Source organism: Vicugna pacos, chromosome 32 (genome assembly GCF_048564905.1).
Source record: "Vicugna pacos chromosome 32, VicPac4, whole genome shotgun sequence".
Taxonomy (NCBI): Eukaryota; Metazoa; Chordata; class Mammalia; order Artiodactyla; family Camelidae; genus Vicugna; species Vicugna pacos.
Genome location: NC_133018.1, coordinates 8,600,552 through 8,619,721, shown reverse-complemented (window position 1 = coordinate 8,619,721; position 19,170 = coordinate 8,600,552). Strand labels below are relative to the sequence as shown.

Sequence of the window (19,170 nt, the reverse complement as noted above, 5' to 3'; positions counted from 1 at the left end):
GGCAGAAGTAACAGGAAGTAAGAGGGGGCAGAGGCAGGTGGAGACGGTGGGGGTGGGCATGTTCGGTTTGGCATAGTATTGCTGAGTATGACATTCCTGGGGTATGAGCAGAGAGGATGATGTCAGTAATTGAGGCAGAGTCAGCTCATGAGTGGTTTGCGAGCCTGGCTGAGGAGTTTGGGTTTTATCCCAAAGGTAATAGGGAGCCATAGAGAGCTACAGAGCAGATGGGCATGGTCAGAGGTGCTTGTGTAAAAAAAGAAAAGACAGGATTCCCAGCCCAGCTGAAGTGGTGATGCCAGGCTCAACCAGAGGCGTGGGAGAGGTCCCTTGGACAGAGCATCTTCCGGTATCCCCAGGTTCTTCCCATGTGGACAGACATCCCCTCTGCCTGTTGCCCCACCATCTGTAGAATCCTGAGAAAAGCGTTTGGCTCTTTCTGCCCAGTTGCCCTCCACCAGGAGACTTGGCTCTGTCTCGGGTAACACCTGAGTTTAAGACCCTATGATAAACCATGGAGGACTCCTGGAGACAGGGTGAAGGCACCCACCTCATGGGGTCAGCTCCTGCCTCTGCTGCTTAATTCCTCGTGTGATTCTGAGCAAGTCACCCTGCCTTGCAGAGGCTCCTTTTTCTTACCTAAAGGCTGGGCATGATGTTCCCAGCTCCTGGGCCAGCGCACACAATCCTAGGCCGTGGAGGCGGAAGAACTCTCTAAATTGAACATTGTGGGACGATGTTTTTAAAATGTTGAGCTCCCCAGTGGCTCCTGCGTCCCACTCACCGGAGTCGGCTGCTGGAAGACTTTGGATTCCAGGCACACGACTTTGCGAGGCCTCATGGCACAGGTAGACAAGGCAGGGTGGGGGGGTGCATCTAGTGACACATGTTCTTTAGGAGCAATTACTAATTAATTCCCATGGAATGTTTCCACTGGAAACAAACTAATCTGGAGACAGAAGCAGTTCCAACAACCAAGCTATATAATTGAGATAATCGCTGTGCATAAGTAACATCTGTGAGCTGCAGATGCCGGCACCTGGCTCGGGGAGACGGTGGGAGATCTTGTCTGCTCCAGGGCAGTGGTTGCCTTTTGTTTGTTTGTTTTTTTGTTTTAAATTTGATTCATGCCTTTGACCTTTGTCTCCTCCTGAAAGGAAATATGTTATTTGCTTTCTGTTAAATGGAGAGGAGCTGAGCTCTTTCGTTGTTTACTTAATTCACGCCGTCAGCGGTATCCCCTCTTCCTGCTGAGAACAAAGCTGTCACCACCCCGTTGTGTCCCCTAAAAAGCTCTTGGATCAACCCCTCTTTGTTCCCCCCTCTTATTCCATGCCCCCTGGATCTCTCATCTGGAATTCTCTTGGGGTTGTGGGCCTCCGGTCTTGTCTAAGCAATCTTTCTGCCGCCTGATCTTGGGAGAGAGGATTTTTAAAATACAAATGGTGACTGTGGCTCTCTGTGTTTATCTGTGGCTCCCCATTGCCCCCAGAATATAGTCCACGTTCCTCAACTTGATCTTTAAGGTTGCACAGCCTAGCTCCTACCCTCCTGTCACCTTGACCAGCAGCATAGAATGTCTTGGAGTCCCCTACACCTGTGCTCACCTCTCTACCTTTGCCCAAGCCGTGCCTTCTGTTGGACACTCACTTCTCCCCTCTGAAAGCTCTTTGCCTGATGAACATCTTATTGTCCTCTATACTTGGGTTTGGGCATCATTGCTGGTCAGCCACCTCTGACCTCCAGGCTGGGGGAGGGTCCCATCCACCCGTCTTCTCTCACATACCCTCCTAGGCTCCCCCCCAGGACAGCACATCTCCTTGTGTCTCAGTCACCTCTCTGCCTGCCTGTTTTTCTCATTCACCTCCCCGTGCCTTAAAGACTGTGAGACTTGTCCATGGTCATCAGAGGGTCATAAGAGATCAAGGTGGGATTCAAACCCACGGAGTCTGACTTCAATACCTGGAGTCTAATAGCCAAACCCCAAACCACCTGTGTACATCCTGTTGGCTTGCTGCCAGCTCTGGGCTCTCACGGCCCTTCTGGTCCTGAGGCCTCCTGTTGGCTCTTCCACAGGGGCTTCTGGCTCAGCCTCCGTGTCCCTCAGGTGAGCCCATCAGGATGGTGTGTCTTCCACACAAGTTCCCAGTGGTCCCCTGTGAGAGTACACGGAATACTGGTAACCCCCAGCACCCTTAATCAGGGCGTTTGTCACCAGACATCACCCACGTGTCTGTGAGACTGAAAATAACTGGTGAGCTCTGAAAAGATGATCCTGGTGGGGCCTTTGTGTGAGTGAGCACTTTGGGGACACTTCTCTCCAGCCAGGAACCACAGAACAGGTGGCCTGGATGTTTTATTTGAAGAGACTTTTTTTTTTAAAAGGTTACGTTGGAGTGAATTGATTCAATATTAACATAACCTCCTGTCGGAGGAGATAAAGACCAAATGGTAATTGGTTAAAAACATGGTTATCAGGGGCCTGTTCGCCCCACAAATATTGACACTTCCAAGGCTATGATGAATACAGCAGGGAAAAGGCTGGTGTCCCTGCAAATGGGGAGCACCATCTATATGTCTCCCCAAAATGACCTGGTTCCATTTAGCTGTGGGGGGCTGGGCCCCCAGAGCAGCCCAGCCATCTGCCAGGGTGACAGTTACCGTCTGAACGATAGTATCACTGGCGGGCATCCATGGTTTCTGCGGGGCCAGGCGTGGGGCCGCACTCTTAGATGTCATGACCTAATTTTATCCCCCCAACCCACCTGCCTAGAGCGAATTCCACGAGAACAGGGGCCTTTTCTCTTTGGGCCAGAGTATAGAAGCGTGTCTGCCTACAGCAGGTGCTCAGCGAGTCAGGAGGGCCTGACAGGATGGGGTGAGTCTCTGTAGGAGGCAGCCAGTATTGTGCCCTTTTTACGTAGGAGAAAACCAGAATGTGGGAGTCTTGCCCAAAGTCACAGAGTTTAGGGGGCAGAGAACTGGGATTTATTTACATAATGTGTTTTGAAAGAATTTCAAATTTACCAAAAAGTTACAAGAATAGTTCACAGGAATCCTTTATATTCTTCACCTAGATCTATCAATTTTTAACATTTTGCCACAGTTGCTTTGTCATTTTTTCTCTCAGTTACATCCTCTGAATTATTTGTAAACAAGTTATAGACACGATGCCTTTTTACCCTAATCAGAGCTGGAAATTTTAACATTGATAAAATACTGTTTTCTAATCCAGGGGTCAGCAAGCTAGGGCCCACAGGCCAAATCCAGCCTGGGGTTTTTTGTTTTGTTTTGTTTTTTTGTTTGTTTGTTTATTACAGCCTGAGAGCTAAGAATGGTTTTCATGTCTTTAAATGGCTGCATTTGAAGTTGGATAAGTACCCACATATCTCTTTCAATTTTGCTCCTTGGCCTGTAAAGCCAAAAAAATTTCCCTGGCTGCCCGGGAAGGAAAAGTTTGCTGACCCCTGATCGTTGGTGCTGACTATTGAAGTTTTGCCGATTGTTTACTAATGTTCTTTATAGCAGTTTCTCTGCCATTCAGGATCCAACTTAGGGTGCGTGACAGCCTGCATTCAGCTGCTGGATGCCACAGAGCCTCCGTCTGTCTTTGTATTTTATGATTGCTGGCATTTTGGGAGAGTTCAGGCCAGTTGTGCGGTGGAAAGTTCCTTCACTCAGGTGCACTAGGATTTGAAGCTGCGTGTTTTTAATTTCAGAGCCTCTTGGATTTGTGTGGGTCTGAAGGTGTTCCCGGGACACGGGACTTCTGATTTTAAAACCAGAAAGTTCCCAGGCAAACTGAGATGAGCTGGTCATCCTAGAGCCAGTGTCTCACGCCCTAAGGGATTTGGGGGAAGAGAGGGGCCCTCTGGCCTTCCTAGGTAAGGCCTGTTCTCTAAAGGTACCCAGAGAGTTAGGGGAGAGGACAATGAGCCAGATGCCAGCTTAAGAGCCTTTTCTTGATTCCTCATCTGCTCATGTTGTTCCTTAGCTAATTTCTCATCGTCCTCTGTTCTTGCCTTTTCTGTTCCATTGATGCACATGAGGCTTGTTGATATTATTGTATGTCATGGATGGTCTGTTCTCGTTGCTAGTTTATGAGACTCTCACAGTTAAGCCATTTTGCTACTGATGGGCCTGTAGGTTGCATCTAGGTTTCGGTTATTAGGGATAGAGCCACTGTGAACATTTTCCCCGTGTTATCTTATTTGGGAGAGGCACCAGTATGTGCATTTCTTTGGGGTATATATACTTGGAAGGAAACAGGCCCCTCCCTGTATGCAGTGTCTCAAGTAGGGGCTTCAGAGCTTTCTTTCGTAAAGCGAGGAGGGTTTAAACTTCCTGGTGCTTTTCAAGCATGTGAGTATTTTTTTTTTCAGAAAACAAAACAAACAAACAAAAAACAAACAAAAATCCTTCATTAAAAGGAAATGTCATTAGAATGCCCTCTCCCCTGCCTATCCCCCAGCCAGGCCTTAACTGGGCTTCCCTTGTGTACCCTGGACTGACTTCCTTTGAAGAGAAGGACCTACCTGCTTGGTGCCCTGGGGTTTGTTCACCCTCCTGGTGCCTCAGGTCATCTCCTCCTGCAGATGTGGGGGAGCCCACACAGCCCACCCCTTGTCCTTCCTGTAAAGCCAGCTGTCTGGACAGCTGCCTGGGTCAGACCTGTGCTGGGGAGGAGCCGGGGGTGGGATGGGAGGCAGCAGGTGGCTTCCCCAGGGGGCGTTCAGGGCTCCTGCGGGCAGCACAGGGTGGTGGGCTGCTCGGGCTGAAGATGCAGGCAGCCCGCTGACCAGGGATGGCGCAGTGATGCGCTGGGCTGACCTCTCAGCCTCACTCCCTCAGTGTGTGTGTCTGGAGTCCCTGCCGTGGGGGTCCCAGAGGTGAGCAAGACCCAGTGCCCCTCCAGGAGCCCTCTGTCCAGCGGGATGTGGAGGCACTCAGATGCTGCGCTGTTGAGGGGAGCATGGGGAGCTGGAATATTATTTTAAAAGGGGGGTTGTGAATAGGTTGGGGGCAGGGAGAACCTTTTCCAAGTATTTTACCCTGCTTTCCCCAGTTTTTTTTTTTTCTTTCTCTCTCTGGAGAGCATATGTGTGTTACAAATCCATCATCACCAGAGGGGAGGTCAGGAAGGAAATTCTCACAGTCAGTTCAATCATGTAGGACCTGTATGGTCCTTAGATCCTATAACGCAAAATTACAGAGGATTTTTAAACCCTCCAAGAAATAGACTTAAAACAAGTAAAAGGAGACCTACTTTACTCAGCAGGTGGTAAGCACATGCCACAGGGCTTACAAGAGAAAGCTGTGGATTTAAAAGACCCCTCAGTTCAGGTCCTGGCTCCATTCACCATTTACTAGCTATGTGACCTTGACAAATTAACTGACCTCTCTTGAGCCTCAGTTTCCTCATCCATAAAACAAAGATGAAAATACGTGCTTCCTAGAGTCATAACATGTCACAAATGAACAGGTACGTGGTGAGCATTCAGAGAGAGCACTATTATTATTCCACTGCTCATAATGATTGTTATTACCCTGAAGATGATGGAAACATTATAATTCATCAACAAATGATGGTCCTCTAGCACAGGGTAAGGAGAATTATGGAATGTTTAGAATATGCCCAAATAGTTTGAGAGGAAGGACACAGAGTAACCACCATACGGTCTTAGGAAATTTCCCTTGGGGCTGCTGTCATCAGACTTCTGAGTTGGACAGACCACTGGCGAACCTGACTTGGTATTTCCTAAATATTTGCATTTAACAGATTTCTTGGCTATCAGGACTGTCTGTAGCTTGAGATGTTGGCGATTCCCTGTAGGGAAAGCCTTACTGCTGAAGGTGAATTCTTCCCAGTATGCTGGTGGGATGTCAGGGCCTGGAATGTGTCGAGATTAGCCCACCGAAGCCACCGTTTCTCCGAACACTTCCCTGTGGCATTTGTGATGCGGTATTTTTAAATCCTCTGCGTCGTTCGAGCAGACCCAGAAATCCAGGTTCTAACCACTCTTCTGAAAGATCAGAATTTTCCCTCTCCCTGCCTCATTCCATATGTCTCGCCAACTCATCTAGTAGTGTAATAGGTCCAAAGCAAACACTTTACCCAGGTATTTAAGGCAGGCAGATGGCTTTGCATCGGAAAGTAACGCTGTTCATCAGTTTGTAGCTGATGTCTATGTGCTGGGAATCTCAATGCCCGCACGCTGAGTGAGAGGGGTTGGGCGGTGGGGAGAGATTGCCTGCGATGAACGCGGCAAAGAGGAAGACTTGCGTGCAGAGAGGGCTGTTGGTGGCCCAGAAATAGCCTGCATTTAGAGTCTTGTCGACTTGAATCCGACCTTAGGCAAGTGACTCCCCTGCCCAGGAGGATGCCTCCCTTGCCGCACTGTTGTGTGCTGCAGTCCTTATAAACATGAAGTACCACGCGGTGCCTGATGCAGTCAGTGTCGAAGAATCTCGCCCCCTCCTCCCCACTGAGCAATCGGGAAGGGGGAGTGTTTATTCCCCTGGAAGGAGGGAGCCACACAGAGTAGTTAAGTAAGAAGTGGTTGTTATTCTGTCACAGGGTTTTGCCTGGAGCTACTTTGATCCACCTCCTGGCAGAATAGCATCAACAAACACTGTCACCAGTGTCTCTTCACTTCTCTCTCCCTCAGTTTCCTCAGTCCCTGGCTCACATGCTGCCGTCAAGTTCATGCAGAGCCGTGCCTGGCACAGAGCAAGAGCTCAGGGCAGACGTGTGTTCCTGGCAGCCCCCGGGCGGATGCAGCACTTTGATCCTAGATGCTGCCCGTCTCATCTGGCCCCCAAGGACGCCAGGCTGCAGAGAGCTCTGGTATCCTCCCACATTTGTCCGAGAGTCAGTCAGGACCTACCGGATATCACCAGGCTGGAGCTCAGGCACCCTGAACTCATGCACCGGTGTGGAAAGCATGTCCCCACCTATAGCCGCAGTTTGGGGAGGCCTGGGAAAGGGTGCACGTCCACTTCCAGGAGGCTCCGAGCTCCCAGGGCTGAGGAGGAAGGGACGCCTGCCTTTATGCGGATTCTGGGGAAGATGCTGAGTTAACTAGTGAGTGACAGAATGGCTGGCATGTGCTAAGGGGAGATGAGTTCTTGACTAATAGAGGTGTTTCGGTGCTTTGTACCCACATACTTTGGGCCTTATTCTGTTGATTTTGTAAGAAACAAGATTTGGAAGAGAAAGAAAGTATGAACTTGCAGAAGCATCAACTCAGTTGTCTCATTGAGAGCCTGTTGGGGGTCCTGCCCCACACCCAGTCAGGAGAGGGCTGGAATTCAAGGGGACCTTGCCCTCCCCTAGCCCTCCCCACCCTGTGGAGGTCCTGGTCAACGTGGACAGATGATGATATGGAGCTGAGAGGGGGTCCCCCTGGGATCCTCTCGGCCACCCCAGCTGCCCGGGCTGGAGCTTGGACCCCAAGAACCCTTCCTGGGGCATTGCTTGTCAGCAGCTGTCCCCGTTCCCCTCAACCCTCTGACTGCTCCACCTGGAGCCTCCCAAAAGACACTTTGCAAGCCGTGGCAGCAGCTTCACGCTGCTGAGGGATCTGATCTCAGCCTTGACACAGCTTGCCACTCTGCTTCATAAAAACGACGGTCAGATAGCCTCGATTTGGACATGACGTGTGGCGAGTTACTCTTACTCCACGTCACTGTAATGGAAAATCAGCCCGAGATGGCCCTGTATTTCTTCCCGCTCCTGAAAGTGTAATAAGCTGAAATTCTTAAAGCTCAGTGTTAAGACAACTGGTCAGCAGCAGCTCAGAGCCTGCCCAGCGGAGGCCGTGGGCTGGGAGTCTCTGGTCTTGCCCATCCAGGCCTGATGAAAACCTGGGCTGGGCCTGCTTGACCCCTGTGCCTCTGGGATCAGCACCCTCCCTCCACCTTGCCCTGTCTGCCGGGATGCTTGCATCTCCTCTCTGAGAGTGTGGTCCCAGGCCCTGCCTCATCCTGGACCTGGGACCTTGACAGCTCACATGGTCTCTCTGTCACTTTTTATCCCTAAATGGTGTTCAAAGTCCTCACTTCTCGGGCACAGCCACCGTTGCTTCCTCGGTGTGTTCTCCGTGCCGGGTGCTGCCCTGGGCGCTCCCGTGTTTTCACTCCTTCATCCTGCACAAATCCTGTGCCGGCAGCATCCCCGTTCTGCAGGTGAGAAAGCTGAGGTGCCGCAAGTTCAGTGACAGGCTGGAGAGGCAGGCTCCCAGGTCTGGCTCTGGTGCCTGCACTCTGACCCCCGCACTCGGTGGGCCTGGCGCTTGGCAGGGGCCAGCACGTGTTGGTGTCCTCTCCCCTTTGGAATGAACTTGCGCATTCCTGGATGGCTCTGGTAATGACGTGTGTTTCCTCGGGGCCACCACGTGAATTCAGACTCTGGGTTCCATCCATTCTTTCTGATTTGTCTTCGTTGTCCAGTCCCTACCTGGTCAGGTCAGTGACGCTGCCTGAGTGGCTCCCGTGGTAGCTTCCAGCCACTGAGCCACCTGTTTCTCCACGATTCAATTTCTGCCTTTGGTTTAATCCATCCTGCTCTTTGCAGAGAGTGCCTTTCCGTGAGTGGCAGCGGAGCCCAGTGCCTAAGGGCTTGGGCTCTAACGCTGGACCAACCGGGCTTCTCTCTTGCCAGCGGTGTAACTGTGGGCTAGTCACTTCCCCTCTGTGAGCCTCAGTTTCCTAACAGTGACATTTTTCTCTTAGAGGTGTTGTGGGGCTGTGGTGAAGCAAGAAAGATAGACTAGTGCAGGTGAAATGGTCCCCAGGCAACAGTAGCAGGTGGGGCCACTCACACCCAAGTCACCAGGGCCAAGATAATCCTGTCTCTATCCCAGCGGGGACTAAGAAGAATGCCAGCAGCCACCTCCATGGACGGCGTGCTGTCTCTGTGTTCGTCTCTGCCTGGGTATGCATCGTCCCTCTCCCCGCTTGCTCCAGGGAGACTCGGGAAAGGAAAGAGCAGGTCTGGGTCAGGCATCATAAACCGTCTGTAAAAAGGGGATAAAAGCAGAGCCTTCTTTCCCGGCGGCTCTGAGGACCAGGGCATCATGCTGGTGAAACCCTCTTTCAGCTGGAGGAGAGCTCATTAGATGGAAACAGCTGTCACTCTAGTGGCTCTGCCCTGTCAAGCGATGTACACTGACTCTCGCTGGCCTCCTGGCCCTGGGCCGAGCCACTTGTCCTGGCAGCGGGGCCCTGCGTGACGCCTCCCTTCCTCTGTGAGTTATCTGACATCATCTCCCACAATGGCGCATCTGCTCCTGCCTGCCTGTTTCTTTGTTCCTTGAACACCCACCCACCCTGCCATTTCTCTCCATCTCCAGCCCTTCCTCTCTGGTGGGAGCACCTCCACCACCCCATTCTCGGAGGACCACAGCAGTGCCCTCATTGGCTACCCTATTGCTAGTCATATCCACTAAAGCCCGTCTTCCCACAGCAGCCTGAGGGAGATCATGCCCCCCACCCTCCTTAGAAAGCATCCAGGGTTTTCCAGCAGACTGAGAACAAACCTCGGTTCTGCATCCCAGCTCACAAGCCTCACTGTGACCCCATTCACTTCCTCAGCATCGCCTTCTCTTGGTATGGAACTCTGACGGTCTTCCTGTTCTGCAGCCCCAGGTCTCTTCCAGTTCCTGCCTCGGGACCTTTGCACTTGCTGTTGCCTCCACATAGGGCAGCTTTCCCTTGAAAGGTGTACCTGGCTGTCCCCTTTGCATCTTTTAGGTCTTCGTTTAAATGCCTCTCCTTAGTGAGGCCTCTGACTTACACATGAATCAAAGGCTGGCTTTGCCCTTCCTGCCTGTGGTGGAGCCTTCCATCCCACCTCCCTGCCTTCCCAGAGGCCCAGAGCCACCTGCGGGGAAGATGAGACTGGGCCTGACTTCTCATTTCCTCTGTCGATTATGCTCTAACAATGCCAATTACCTCCTTTGCTCCACATCATTTTTCTCAGTGTGTCTCAAGCCTTCCCAGGCACTGGGGGAAATGGGCCGCCAAGCCCTCCTCCCCACGACCGACTGGCACAGAGCCCAGCTGCAGAAATACATTGTTCTCAGGGCCTTGACAATGGGGCGTTTGTGGATTGTGGCTGCTGGCGGTGGGGTGGGGCTAGAAATAGAGGTGCTGGGTGAGGAAGCCGTGGAAATAGGCGGGGGCTTTGGTTTCCTTGCCTGTGAGGTGGGGCATCAGCAGTGCACACCTTACAGATCTGGCTTGAGGGCGAAAGAGCCTTTATCACAGCACTTGAGGAGGGTATTCGACCGGTGCCTTCTCACGGCCTCCCGTGTCATTACTCTTCTTCTAACATCTGGGTTGAGCTCCCAGACATTCTATGGAAGACGTTCTCTGCCCAGTTTAGAAGATGAAAATGGTCCCAGTCATGCTGTCTCCTCAGTCCCCCTGGCATCCTCTGCCTTGGCTTGTATTTTCTCCTTTTATAGATCAGTGGGGCCCCTCAGTGGGTGGCCACTTCAATACGATTCTGGCTAGCTTTTTTTTTTTTTTTCTAACCTTAATATCGTTTACTGTTTTGGAGAAACAGTGGCCTGGCCCTTGAGAAAGCGTGCTGGTCTGGGCAATACACAGGGTGTCCTTACTGCTTGTAGTTGTATGACTTCAGACAAGGGACCGCCCCTCTCTGAACACCAAGTATTTTCCTTGGGTGATTTCTAAGGCTTTTTTTTGCTCAGAGATTCTAGGGTTCAGAAATCAAGGGGAAACTCTCAGTTGCAGAATGGACTGTGAATGCAAAATATTGTCTGCCATCTCAGTAAACAAAGGATGCGGCAGCCATCAAATCTTCAGCGACTACCGCCACCCCAACAGTGAGTGGAGGGAATTCAGGATGGAAACAAGCAGGCATCCTGGCCTCTGCAGCCAACCCCCAAGGAACAACTTCCTTAGAATGTCCAGGAGGTCCTGAGGGAACTCAGGATGTGGAAGAACAGGGGACTGGCCCTAGAGATCAAAGGAATGATTTCAGTGAGCCCAGAACTAAATCTCTTCACTTGTAGTATCTGATTTTCTTTAATTAACAATAATCTTTTGATGTTCCAACTACCTGGTCTTTGTCAACAAAAACTCACATATATCCTGGTTCCTCCCTTGCCTCTTGGGAGCAGTCTCTGAGAGCGATCTGACTTCTAGGTTCGAGTCCTCAGAAAGTCTGATGAATAAAACAACTCTCAACTTTTAGGTTGTGCATATTTTTTCAGTTAACAGGACTTAGGGTTTATGCACGAATGTGGTCTCTCCAGTGGGAAATGTCTGTCTTTTGGGGCCATACAGGTCACTGTACTCGTCTCAATGTCCCCACTTTGCTAGGGTAGGAGACCTGCTGTGTACAAGTCAACAGAAAGAAGAGAAGGGTGAGGAAGAGAAACGTTTAATCAGTGGCTCTTAACCTTTGAGAATCTAGTGAAAGCCATGAGCCCAGGAAAATTCTCACATGCAGAATATTTTGCATAGCATTTAAAAAGGTGTTCACAACTCTGGTTAAAAAGCTACTCCTGGGCTCATTTTGGGGAGGGGAGTGCTTGTTCAGTTTTGAGTGGGCTTGGCACCTGCCTGCCTCCAATGCAGACACCTCTGCTGCCCCCATTTGTGGATTGATGAATAGTTATGAAGATGTGAGGGTCACCCCTAAAGTATCCTGCTGCCTGAGAGGGGCTGGGCGGGGCCAGAGGGGAAGGACGTTCAAGGAGACATAGTCACTAGGCCTCTTCTCTTTTCTTGTTCCCCTCCTGCCTGGTCCAGCTGGAGCAGAGTGAAGCCAAGTGTGAGGATGCCTTGAAGACCCAGAAGGCACTGACAACAGACCTGGAGAACATGCACAGTGAGCTGGAGCACATGACCCACAGCAAGAGCCTGGTACTTGCCCCCCCCCACAGGCCTACTGTGTGCTCAGCATTAGAGGAGGGACAAGGGTCTGATTGGTCTGACATCCATTGTAGACCTACTGGGTGCTTGGCACTCTGAGAGCACAGGCATCCTAGTAAGAGCCGAGCATTTTAAAGATATGAGGGCACACATGAGCGTCAACTGTGTGCTCACCTGTGCAGAGATAGGCCGGGAAACCTGCTGTGGACCTCATGTGTGCTCAGCCCTGTGGGGATGCATCTAGTACGAGTCTGTTTGCTCAGCACCTGAAGTGGGAACACAACTGTTGTGTGGCTATACTGTGCCCACCACTGTAAGTGGCTCCCCGTCATCTGTTGTGGTCCTACTGTGTGCTCACCACCTACGAGGGCATGTATGTGCTCATCATTGTCAGGCAACTGCAGGCCCATTCTTCTTAGTGGAGACGAGGGTAACCCTGATTGGCCCAGTTAGGCTCACTACTGAAAGGGACCCAGCCACCTGTGTGTCCCTTGCTGATCAGGGGCAAGTCAACATAGATTACGGGTCTGTTACATCAGCGAAGATTGGGTGTGGGTTTCTCCGTGCCCTGTCTGGGTGTGCAGGGTTGGCTTAAATGTATACGTAACATGTAAAATCCTGAAGTTTCGGTAGAGCTAGACATTTATAGGCAAAATCTCATCTCAAGATGCCTGTTGGCCCTTTTGTCCCAGATTTTGTACACTGATTAAGGGGCACTTGCCCACAAACATTCACACACACACTCACACATGCAGGGATGAATGTACAAACTCACATACATAATCACCAGGCACACAATCAGTGCCCTCGTAGGTAAAATGGACATCTAAATTTAGCCATATTTATTGAGCATCTGCTATATGAGGCCAAGCACTGGAGATACATCTGTGAACAGAATAAAGTCTCTGTTCACGGAGAGATTACAGATAAATGGCCTATGCGCACTTGAATTGTACATACGTAGATTTGGAGTTGAGCTTTCGCAGACATATATCCATCCACTCACGCACACACGTGCGGAGTTCACACAGTCACGTGCATGACCTGTACACACACACACACACACACACACACACACGTGTCACAGCCACAGCACGCACTGGTGGCAGCCATGGCCTCCCTCACAGGAAGATCCTCACCCACCTGACACGCTCACAGGCAAGCCTTCCTTTGCTCTTCATCAGCCCCTGCAGCCCCTCTTACCTGCCTCACTCCCTCACCCTCTCCACTGTCCTGCCTCCGCCAGGTGGATGAGCAGCTGCACCGGCTGCAGTTCGAGAGGGCAGACCTCCTGAGGCGCATGGACGAGGACCAGGATGACCTGAATGACCTCATGCAGAAGCACAAGGACCTCATTGCTCAGGCAATGGCCTCAGCTGGGAGAGGGCTCGGGAGCCGTTGGCGAGGGTAGTGGGGGGAGCGGGAAGGCGGCGTGGTTGGGCCACTCTGTGGTCTTCAGGCCTTGGAGGGGCCGATGCCATGAAGATAAGTAGGAATCGTGAATCACACTTGTTTTTGTTCAAATTATTTTTGTTTTAGTTACAAAAGCAGCAGATTCATAATGCTCATTGTAAATAATTTAAATAATAAATACATGTGGATGATAGAAAGTGAGGGCTCTCCTGCCCTCTGGAATCCTGCTCTTTGGAGATGGTTGTGTTCAACAGTCCAGTTCAGCTCTTTCTAAAGACCTTTACTCTCTGTTGCCTCAGTTACTCTCTGGACAAACCCTGTGTATAGGGTCTGAGCAGAGACCATTAACCCATTTTACAGATGAGGATACTGAGGTACAGAGAGTTTCTGTGGCTTGCCAAGGCTGGTATCCAGGTCTAGGCTCCCAGTTACCTGACACTCAGAATAGTCCTCTTCCCTCAGAATTCTGGTCCCAGTGCTTTAGCCAGCTCATTCTGCCTGGGCTCTCCAGGGTGGAGAACGAAGCATGGGACAGGTGGCCACAGCTGTGGGCTTATGTAATGGGAGGGACTCAGCGACCACTGGGATGAGGGATATTGGGGAGGATGAGAGGTACCCTTTTGGAACCAACTGTTGTCACAGGCGATGTGAGATATGCAGGCATCTGTCAGAGGGGAAGATGGGTTTTCCAGGGGTCGTTTCCCAGCAGAGCCTGTGGTCTCAAGGTGACATTTTTTTGTCTCACCAGTCTGCTGCTGACATCGGGCAGATCCAAGAGCTGCAGCTGCAGCTGGAGGAAGCCAAGAAGGAGAAGCACAAGCTTCAGGAGCAAGTACGTGCTCAGAGCTGCCATGTTGTCACGGGGGATCTTGGAAATTGTCATTCGTTTATTCATTCGTTCATTCATTTATTTACTCAACTTCAGCTGCATGACAGATGAATCGAGAATAATCCCAGCAGACAGACGCACCCTATCCCCCCCAACAGACTCCTGCCCATGCTTCTTGTCAGCATCCAGAGACCACAGCGAGACTCAGCACGCATTCAGTGCAGGATTTTCTCCCCCTGAGGGATGGCTCCAAGGAAAAGGGGATGGTCTGTGCAAGACAGGATCATCATCCCTTGTGAAATCTTCTTTTGATGTCGTGGTTCCTTCAAACACCCCTGAATTTCCCTCTCTACCTAGCAGGTTGCTATTATACATGAAATTCTCAGAGCTCTTCTAGAAGCACTGCACGTGCCCACTTGGAGTGGCTGTCAGTGACTGAGTCTTCCGCAGATACACGTGGGCATGGGCACAAGCACAGCAGGGCTCGCAGCAGCAGGAGGGGCCGTTGGCTGGGTGCTTGCGCTGTACCAGACGCTCGTCTCCGCCACCAGAAAACCAAGAAATGAGGCTGAAGGAAGGGCACTGACTTCCCCAGACTCGTCAGCTAGAAAGTGGGGAGCCAGGCTTGGAACCCTGATACATGCGCTTGGCTCCCAAACCCACTCTTGGTGTGTCCTCTGATGCTCAGTCTTGCTGCCCACAGACAGGCGTTGGTCCTGCAGCAGGGCCGGGAGAGGAGGTGGGAGCAGCACCGATTGCAAGGCCGGTTTTGGATGCTGAAGGCACAGGAAACGTCGCCTTCCAGCACCTGAGACCCAGGGCCACGGTCTGGTGTGAGGGTCCTCAGATTGGAATGGGCAGTTCTGGTGTGTGCAGTCAGTGTGTCTCACCCAAGCAGAGCTGAGAAGGAGTGGCGTGGATGGGCCTGGGGCTGTCTCACTGGGACCCCCAATTCCAGGACTCAGGGCCAGCAGGTGGTCAATGGACCTCTTGGGTTTGCCCACAGCTGCAGGTGGCTCAGATGCGCATCGAGTACCTGGAGCGGTCCACCGTGGATCGAGCCATCGTCAGCAGGCAGGAGGCGGTCATCTGTGACCTGGAGAACAAGACGGAGTTCCAGAAAGTGCAGATCAAGAGATTTGAGGTACTTGTTGACGTGTGGACACTGCTCAGACCCAGAGCTTTGAAGGCTTCTGTGTAAGCCTTGTCCATCCTCCCGCCGTCCACCTGTCCACTCATGTGCCTTGGTCTGGATCGATGTTACTCATCCAGCTCCCCTCCCAGGTCCCTCCCTCCCTCCTTTCTTCAGTCACCCTGTCCCACAAACTGCCCATCCACTCAGACTACTCACATCCTCTCTGTTTCCATGTACCACCATTGATCCATCTGCCATCCTCCCTTCTCATGTTTTCTTCCTTCCTCTCTTCATTCTCTTCCTTTATTCTTTTTTTTCCCTTCAGACTTTGACCTCTCTGTCTGTCCACCTTGTTATCCATGGATTCAGCTCTGCCCGTCTCCATCCACCACTCACTCATTCACTCATCCACCTGACACTCATTTTGAGCAGAAATGGATTTTGTACTTAGTATGTGTTAGGCTGTTTTAGGTGTGTGGGAGACAGATGTATTAAACAGACTGCTTTACAGAAGCACAGAGCTTTCTCTATAGGATATGTGGGTACAGTATGTACATAAACACCCATAATCTGGAGGGAGGGCTGTGAAGTTTGGAGGACAGAGGTCCTTTCAGGCTGGGGAATCAGGGAGGCTTCCAGGAGGAGGTGGCATTGCTGCTGACCCTTGAAGGATAGGTAAGACTTGGTTGGGCTGGGGTGGATTTCTGGGATTGTATCCCCGTTTAGCTCTGTACTCCAATGACACGAGATGTTACAGAGGAAACACCATCGTCTTCACCTCCCACCTCAGCCGCTCCACTTGCTGTTTACCACAGTCCCTTGGGGCAGGTAGGAGAGAGTGAGAAGATGCCCCCTGAGAGGTCAAGTGACTTACTCAGGAGAAAGCGGGGTCACATCAGTGACAGGAGGAGATTGACTCTTTTTTTAACATTTTTTATTGATTTATAATCATTTTACAATGTTGTGTCAAATTCCAGTGTTCAGCACAATTTTTCTGTCATTCATGGACATATACACACTCATTGTCATATTTTTTTCTCTGTGATTTATCGTAACATTTTGTGTATATTTCCCTGTGCTATACAGTGTAATCTTGTTTATCTATTCTACAATTTTAAAATCCCAGTCTATCCCTTCCCACCCTCTACCCGCCTGGTAACCACAAGTCTGTATTCTCTGTCCATGAGTCTTTAGATTCCACATATGAGCGAAGGAGGAGATTGACTCTTGACCTTGACTCCATCCTGGTCCAGGTTCTACTCTCTCTGCAGCCAGCCAGCTTACCCCACAGTGTGGTGGTGTGTCTGGACACTGGGAGGCTGCACCCCTTATTCTGAAACATTTTCTCCCAACCCCCTGTTGGGCATTTGGTCTCTAAGAAGGCTGGACAAAGAACGGAAAAATTCTTCTTTGCTTTGACCCTCAGTGATTCTCGGAATGGCTCAAGGGATCCCTCAAGGCATAATTGTCTCTGCAGATCACCATGGAACTGTGATCCACTGCATTTTAATTGACTAAGTGTGGGATACTGAGCTATATCATATATCATTTTTTGGCTTGATTCTAGCATGGTCAAGTGATAGAGAAGAAAAGAAAACAATGATAGAATGACTTATGGCAGACTCCATCTCCAGATTCCCTTTTCCCCTCTGCCATCGTTACTGGAAGTTAGTGGTATCTCAGGCCCTGGAGAACTGCTCTTCTTGTAACCCTCCTGCTGCCCTTTGACATTGTTGCTAAACTCCATTTGGAAAGGGAAGAGGAAACAAATCGTAAAGCTTTTCTTTTAGGCCATTATTCGGTCTCTGATCTGGAAAGGGGCTCAGAGTCCTTAGCAGAGGCCTGAAATATTCATGTGGGTTCAGTTTTATGTCAACACTTGCATATTTGCCCATCAGAATTCATTGGTTCCAGGCTTGTTGGCCAACTAATGAATTGTGCAGAGCGGCCCTTGGGTTTGTTTTCCGTAGCACTGGTGATGCCCACAGCTCTTCTTTCTATTCATAGTTTCACTGGGTCCTCATGGACTTTCCCCCCACACACACAAAAAGAAAAATGCTGTAAAGTATTACAGCTGAGGCTCATGAGAGATTACCTGCTCAAACCTCGTTGTACAAATCAGGAAACCAAAACACATGTTTGGGAAGGGGTTTGGGTCCCCCGGCGTAGTGTTCTCTCCACGGCAACACTCCACCTCCCAAACGTGGAGCTGAATGAAGCCTGCTGTAAATATGAATTCCAAACCCTTACCCAGCACATACCCTGCGTGAGACACTGAACTAAGCCTTCTGCATAACTTAACGTGTTCAATCCTGACAGCATCCCTTTCTCTCAGAGAGGTTAAATAACCTACCCAGGGTCACACAGCCAGGAAGAAGTAGAGGTAGGATTTGAACCCAGAATACGCTGCGCTGCCTTCAAGAATAACAGCTATCATTTTCTACGTTTTCTTCTTTTTTGTAACAAACGCTCAGAAACTCGGCAAAGGATTTCACTTTCTGTAGCCCCTATTTCGTGCCTCAGACCTCTAACTTTAGGGTGGGCGTGTGCTGTCGGCCCACTCCAGGTTCTGGTGATCCGGCTTCGGGACAGCCTGATCAAGATGGGCGAAGAGCTCTCGCAGGCGGCCACGTCCGAGTCCCAGCAGCGGGAGAGCAGCCAGTATTACCAGCGACGCCTGGAGGAGCTGAAGGCGGACATGGAGGAGCTGGTGCAACGGGAGGCCGAGGCCAGCCGGCGGTGCGTGGAGCTGGTGAGTGCGGGCCGCGCCTGCGCGCCCTGAGTTGAGGGTCTAGGTGGAAGGGCTGTCCCGCCTTCCGCCATTCAGGTGGGAGCCGGGGGCAGGTCTTGCAGGCTTCTGGGTTAGGCCGGAGGGAGGGATGGGAGAGGCGATGTTGCCATTGGCTGCAAGCTCTGGGGGCGGGTCCCAAGTGAGCCAATGGCATTCATTCCTGCTGAAGGCCTTCCGAGTGCCTGAGTCTCAGCCTCTGGGCTTTCTCTTCCCACCGCACAGACGTGCTCCCCTGGAGGTCGGGGCGGCCTCCTGCGAAGAGGAGAGAGGCGGTGTTTATTAAACGTCTCCCTTGCACGTAGTCTTAACACCCATAATATCATATAACTGTGGTAACAACCCTGTGAAGTTAGAATTGCCATACTATTTTTATAGATGAGGAAACGGAGACTTGAAAGAGGTGAGAGAACTTGTCTAACGTCATATGTCTGAGGTCACAGGTCTGACCCAGTAACTGACAGAGCTGTTTCTGGGCTGTTAGCAGCAACCACAATGAGAAAAGATCAGAACGGTCATCTAGGCCCCCGTTCATTAAGCACTTGCTCCGTGCCAGATTCCGGGTTAAACGTTCTCATTTAAATCTTTGTATCAGTGCTGTGAGGTCGGTGCTATTCGTGTCGCCGTTGCCAGATGGGGAAACTAAGGCAGGGGGACACCCATGTGCCAAACTGAGGCCCAGAGGGGTACATTCGCTTGCCCAGGACCACATGCAAGTAAGGCTTTGAACCCAGGACTGTCCAACTCTGTAGTCCCTGCTTTGATTCCCTGAGCCGTGCTTTGTCCCCTGGTGTGGTCCAAGGTACGTGTTCAAATTTGTTTCCTTCCATTGGGAAAGTTTTTCCACAGTTCAGTGTATTTTTCTGAGAAGAGTTTCCTACAGGGATCACAGCATCTGAGAGAGCCTTCTCCTCCTTTCCCCCATGTGTCCATATGTCCCTGAGACTCCAGATTCCTGCTTCTGTAACCCGGGAGGCATCTGGCCCCCACTTCACCTGCCACCCGAGAGCCTTCTCTGAGATGACCCACAGCGTGCTGTGGTGTGACCCAGAGGCCTTTAAAATCACAGTCGTCATCCCCTTCCTGCCCTGTCCACTC

The 19,170-nt window shown here is 51.0% G+C and overlaps 1 protein-coding gene across 1 annotated transcript in view; it reads left to right on the top strand.

Annotated features, from left to right (window-relative positions):
• MYO18B (myosin XVIIIB) overlaps positions 1 to 19,170 on the top strand; it is a 203,042-nt gene that overhangs the window by 127,553 nt on the left and 56,319 nt on the right. The window contains exons 34-38 of the mRNA XM_072952829.1: positions 11,785 to 11,898; positions 13,154 to 13,270; positions 14,069 to 14,152; positions 15,156 to 15,293; positions 17,851 to 18,036. Of these exons, the coding sequence (XP_072808930.1) occupies positions 11,785 to 11,898; positions 13,154 to 13,270; positions 14,069 to 14,152; positions 15,156 to 15,293; positions 17,851 to 18,036 (639 nt within the window). The remainder of the gene's footprint in view (positions 1 to 11,784; positions 11,899 to 13,153; positions 13,271 to 14,068; positions 14,153 to 15,155; positions 15,294 to 17,850; positions 18,037 to 19,170) is intronic.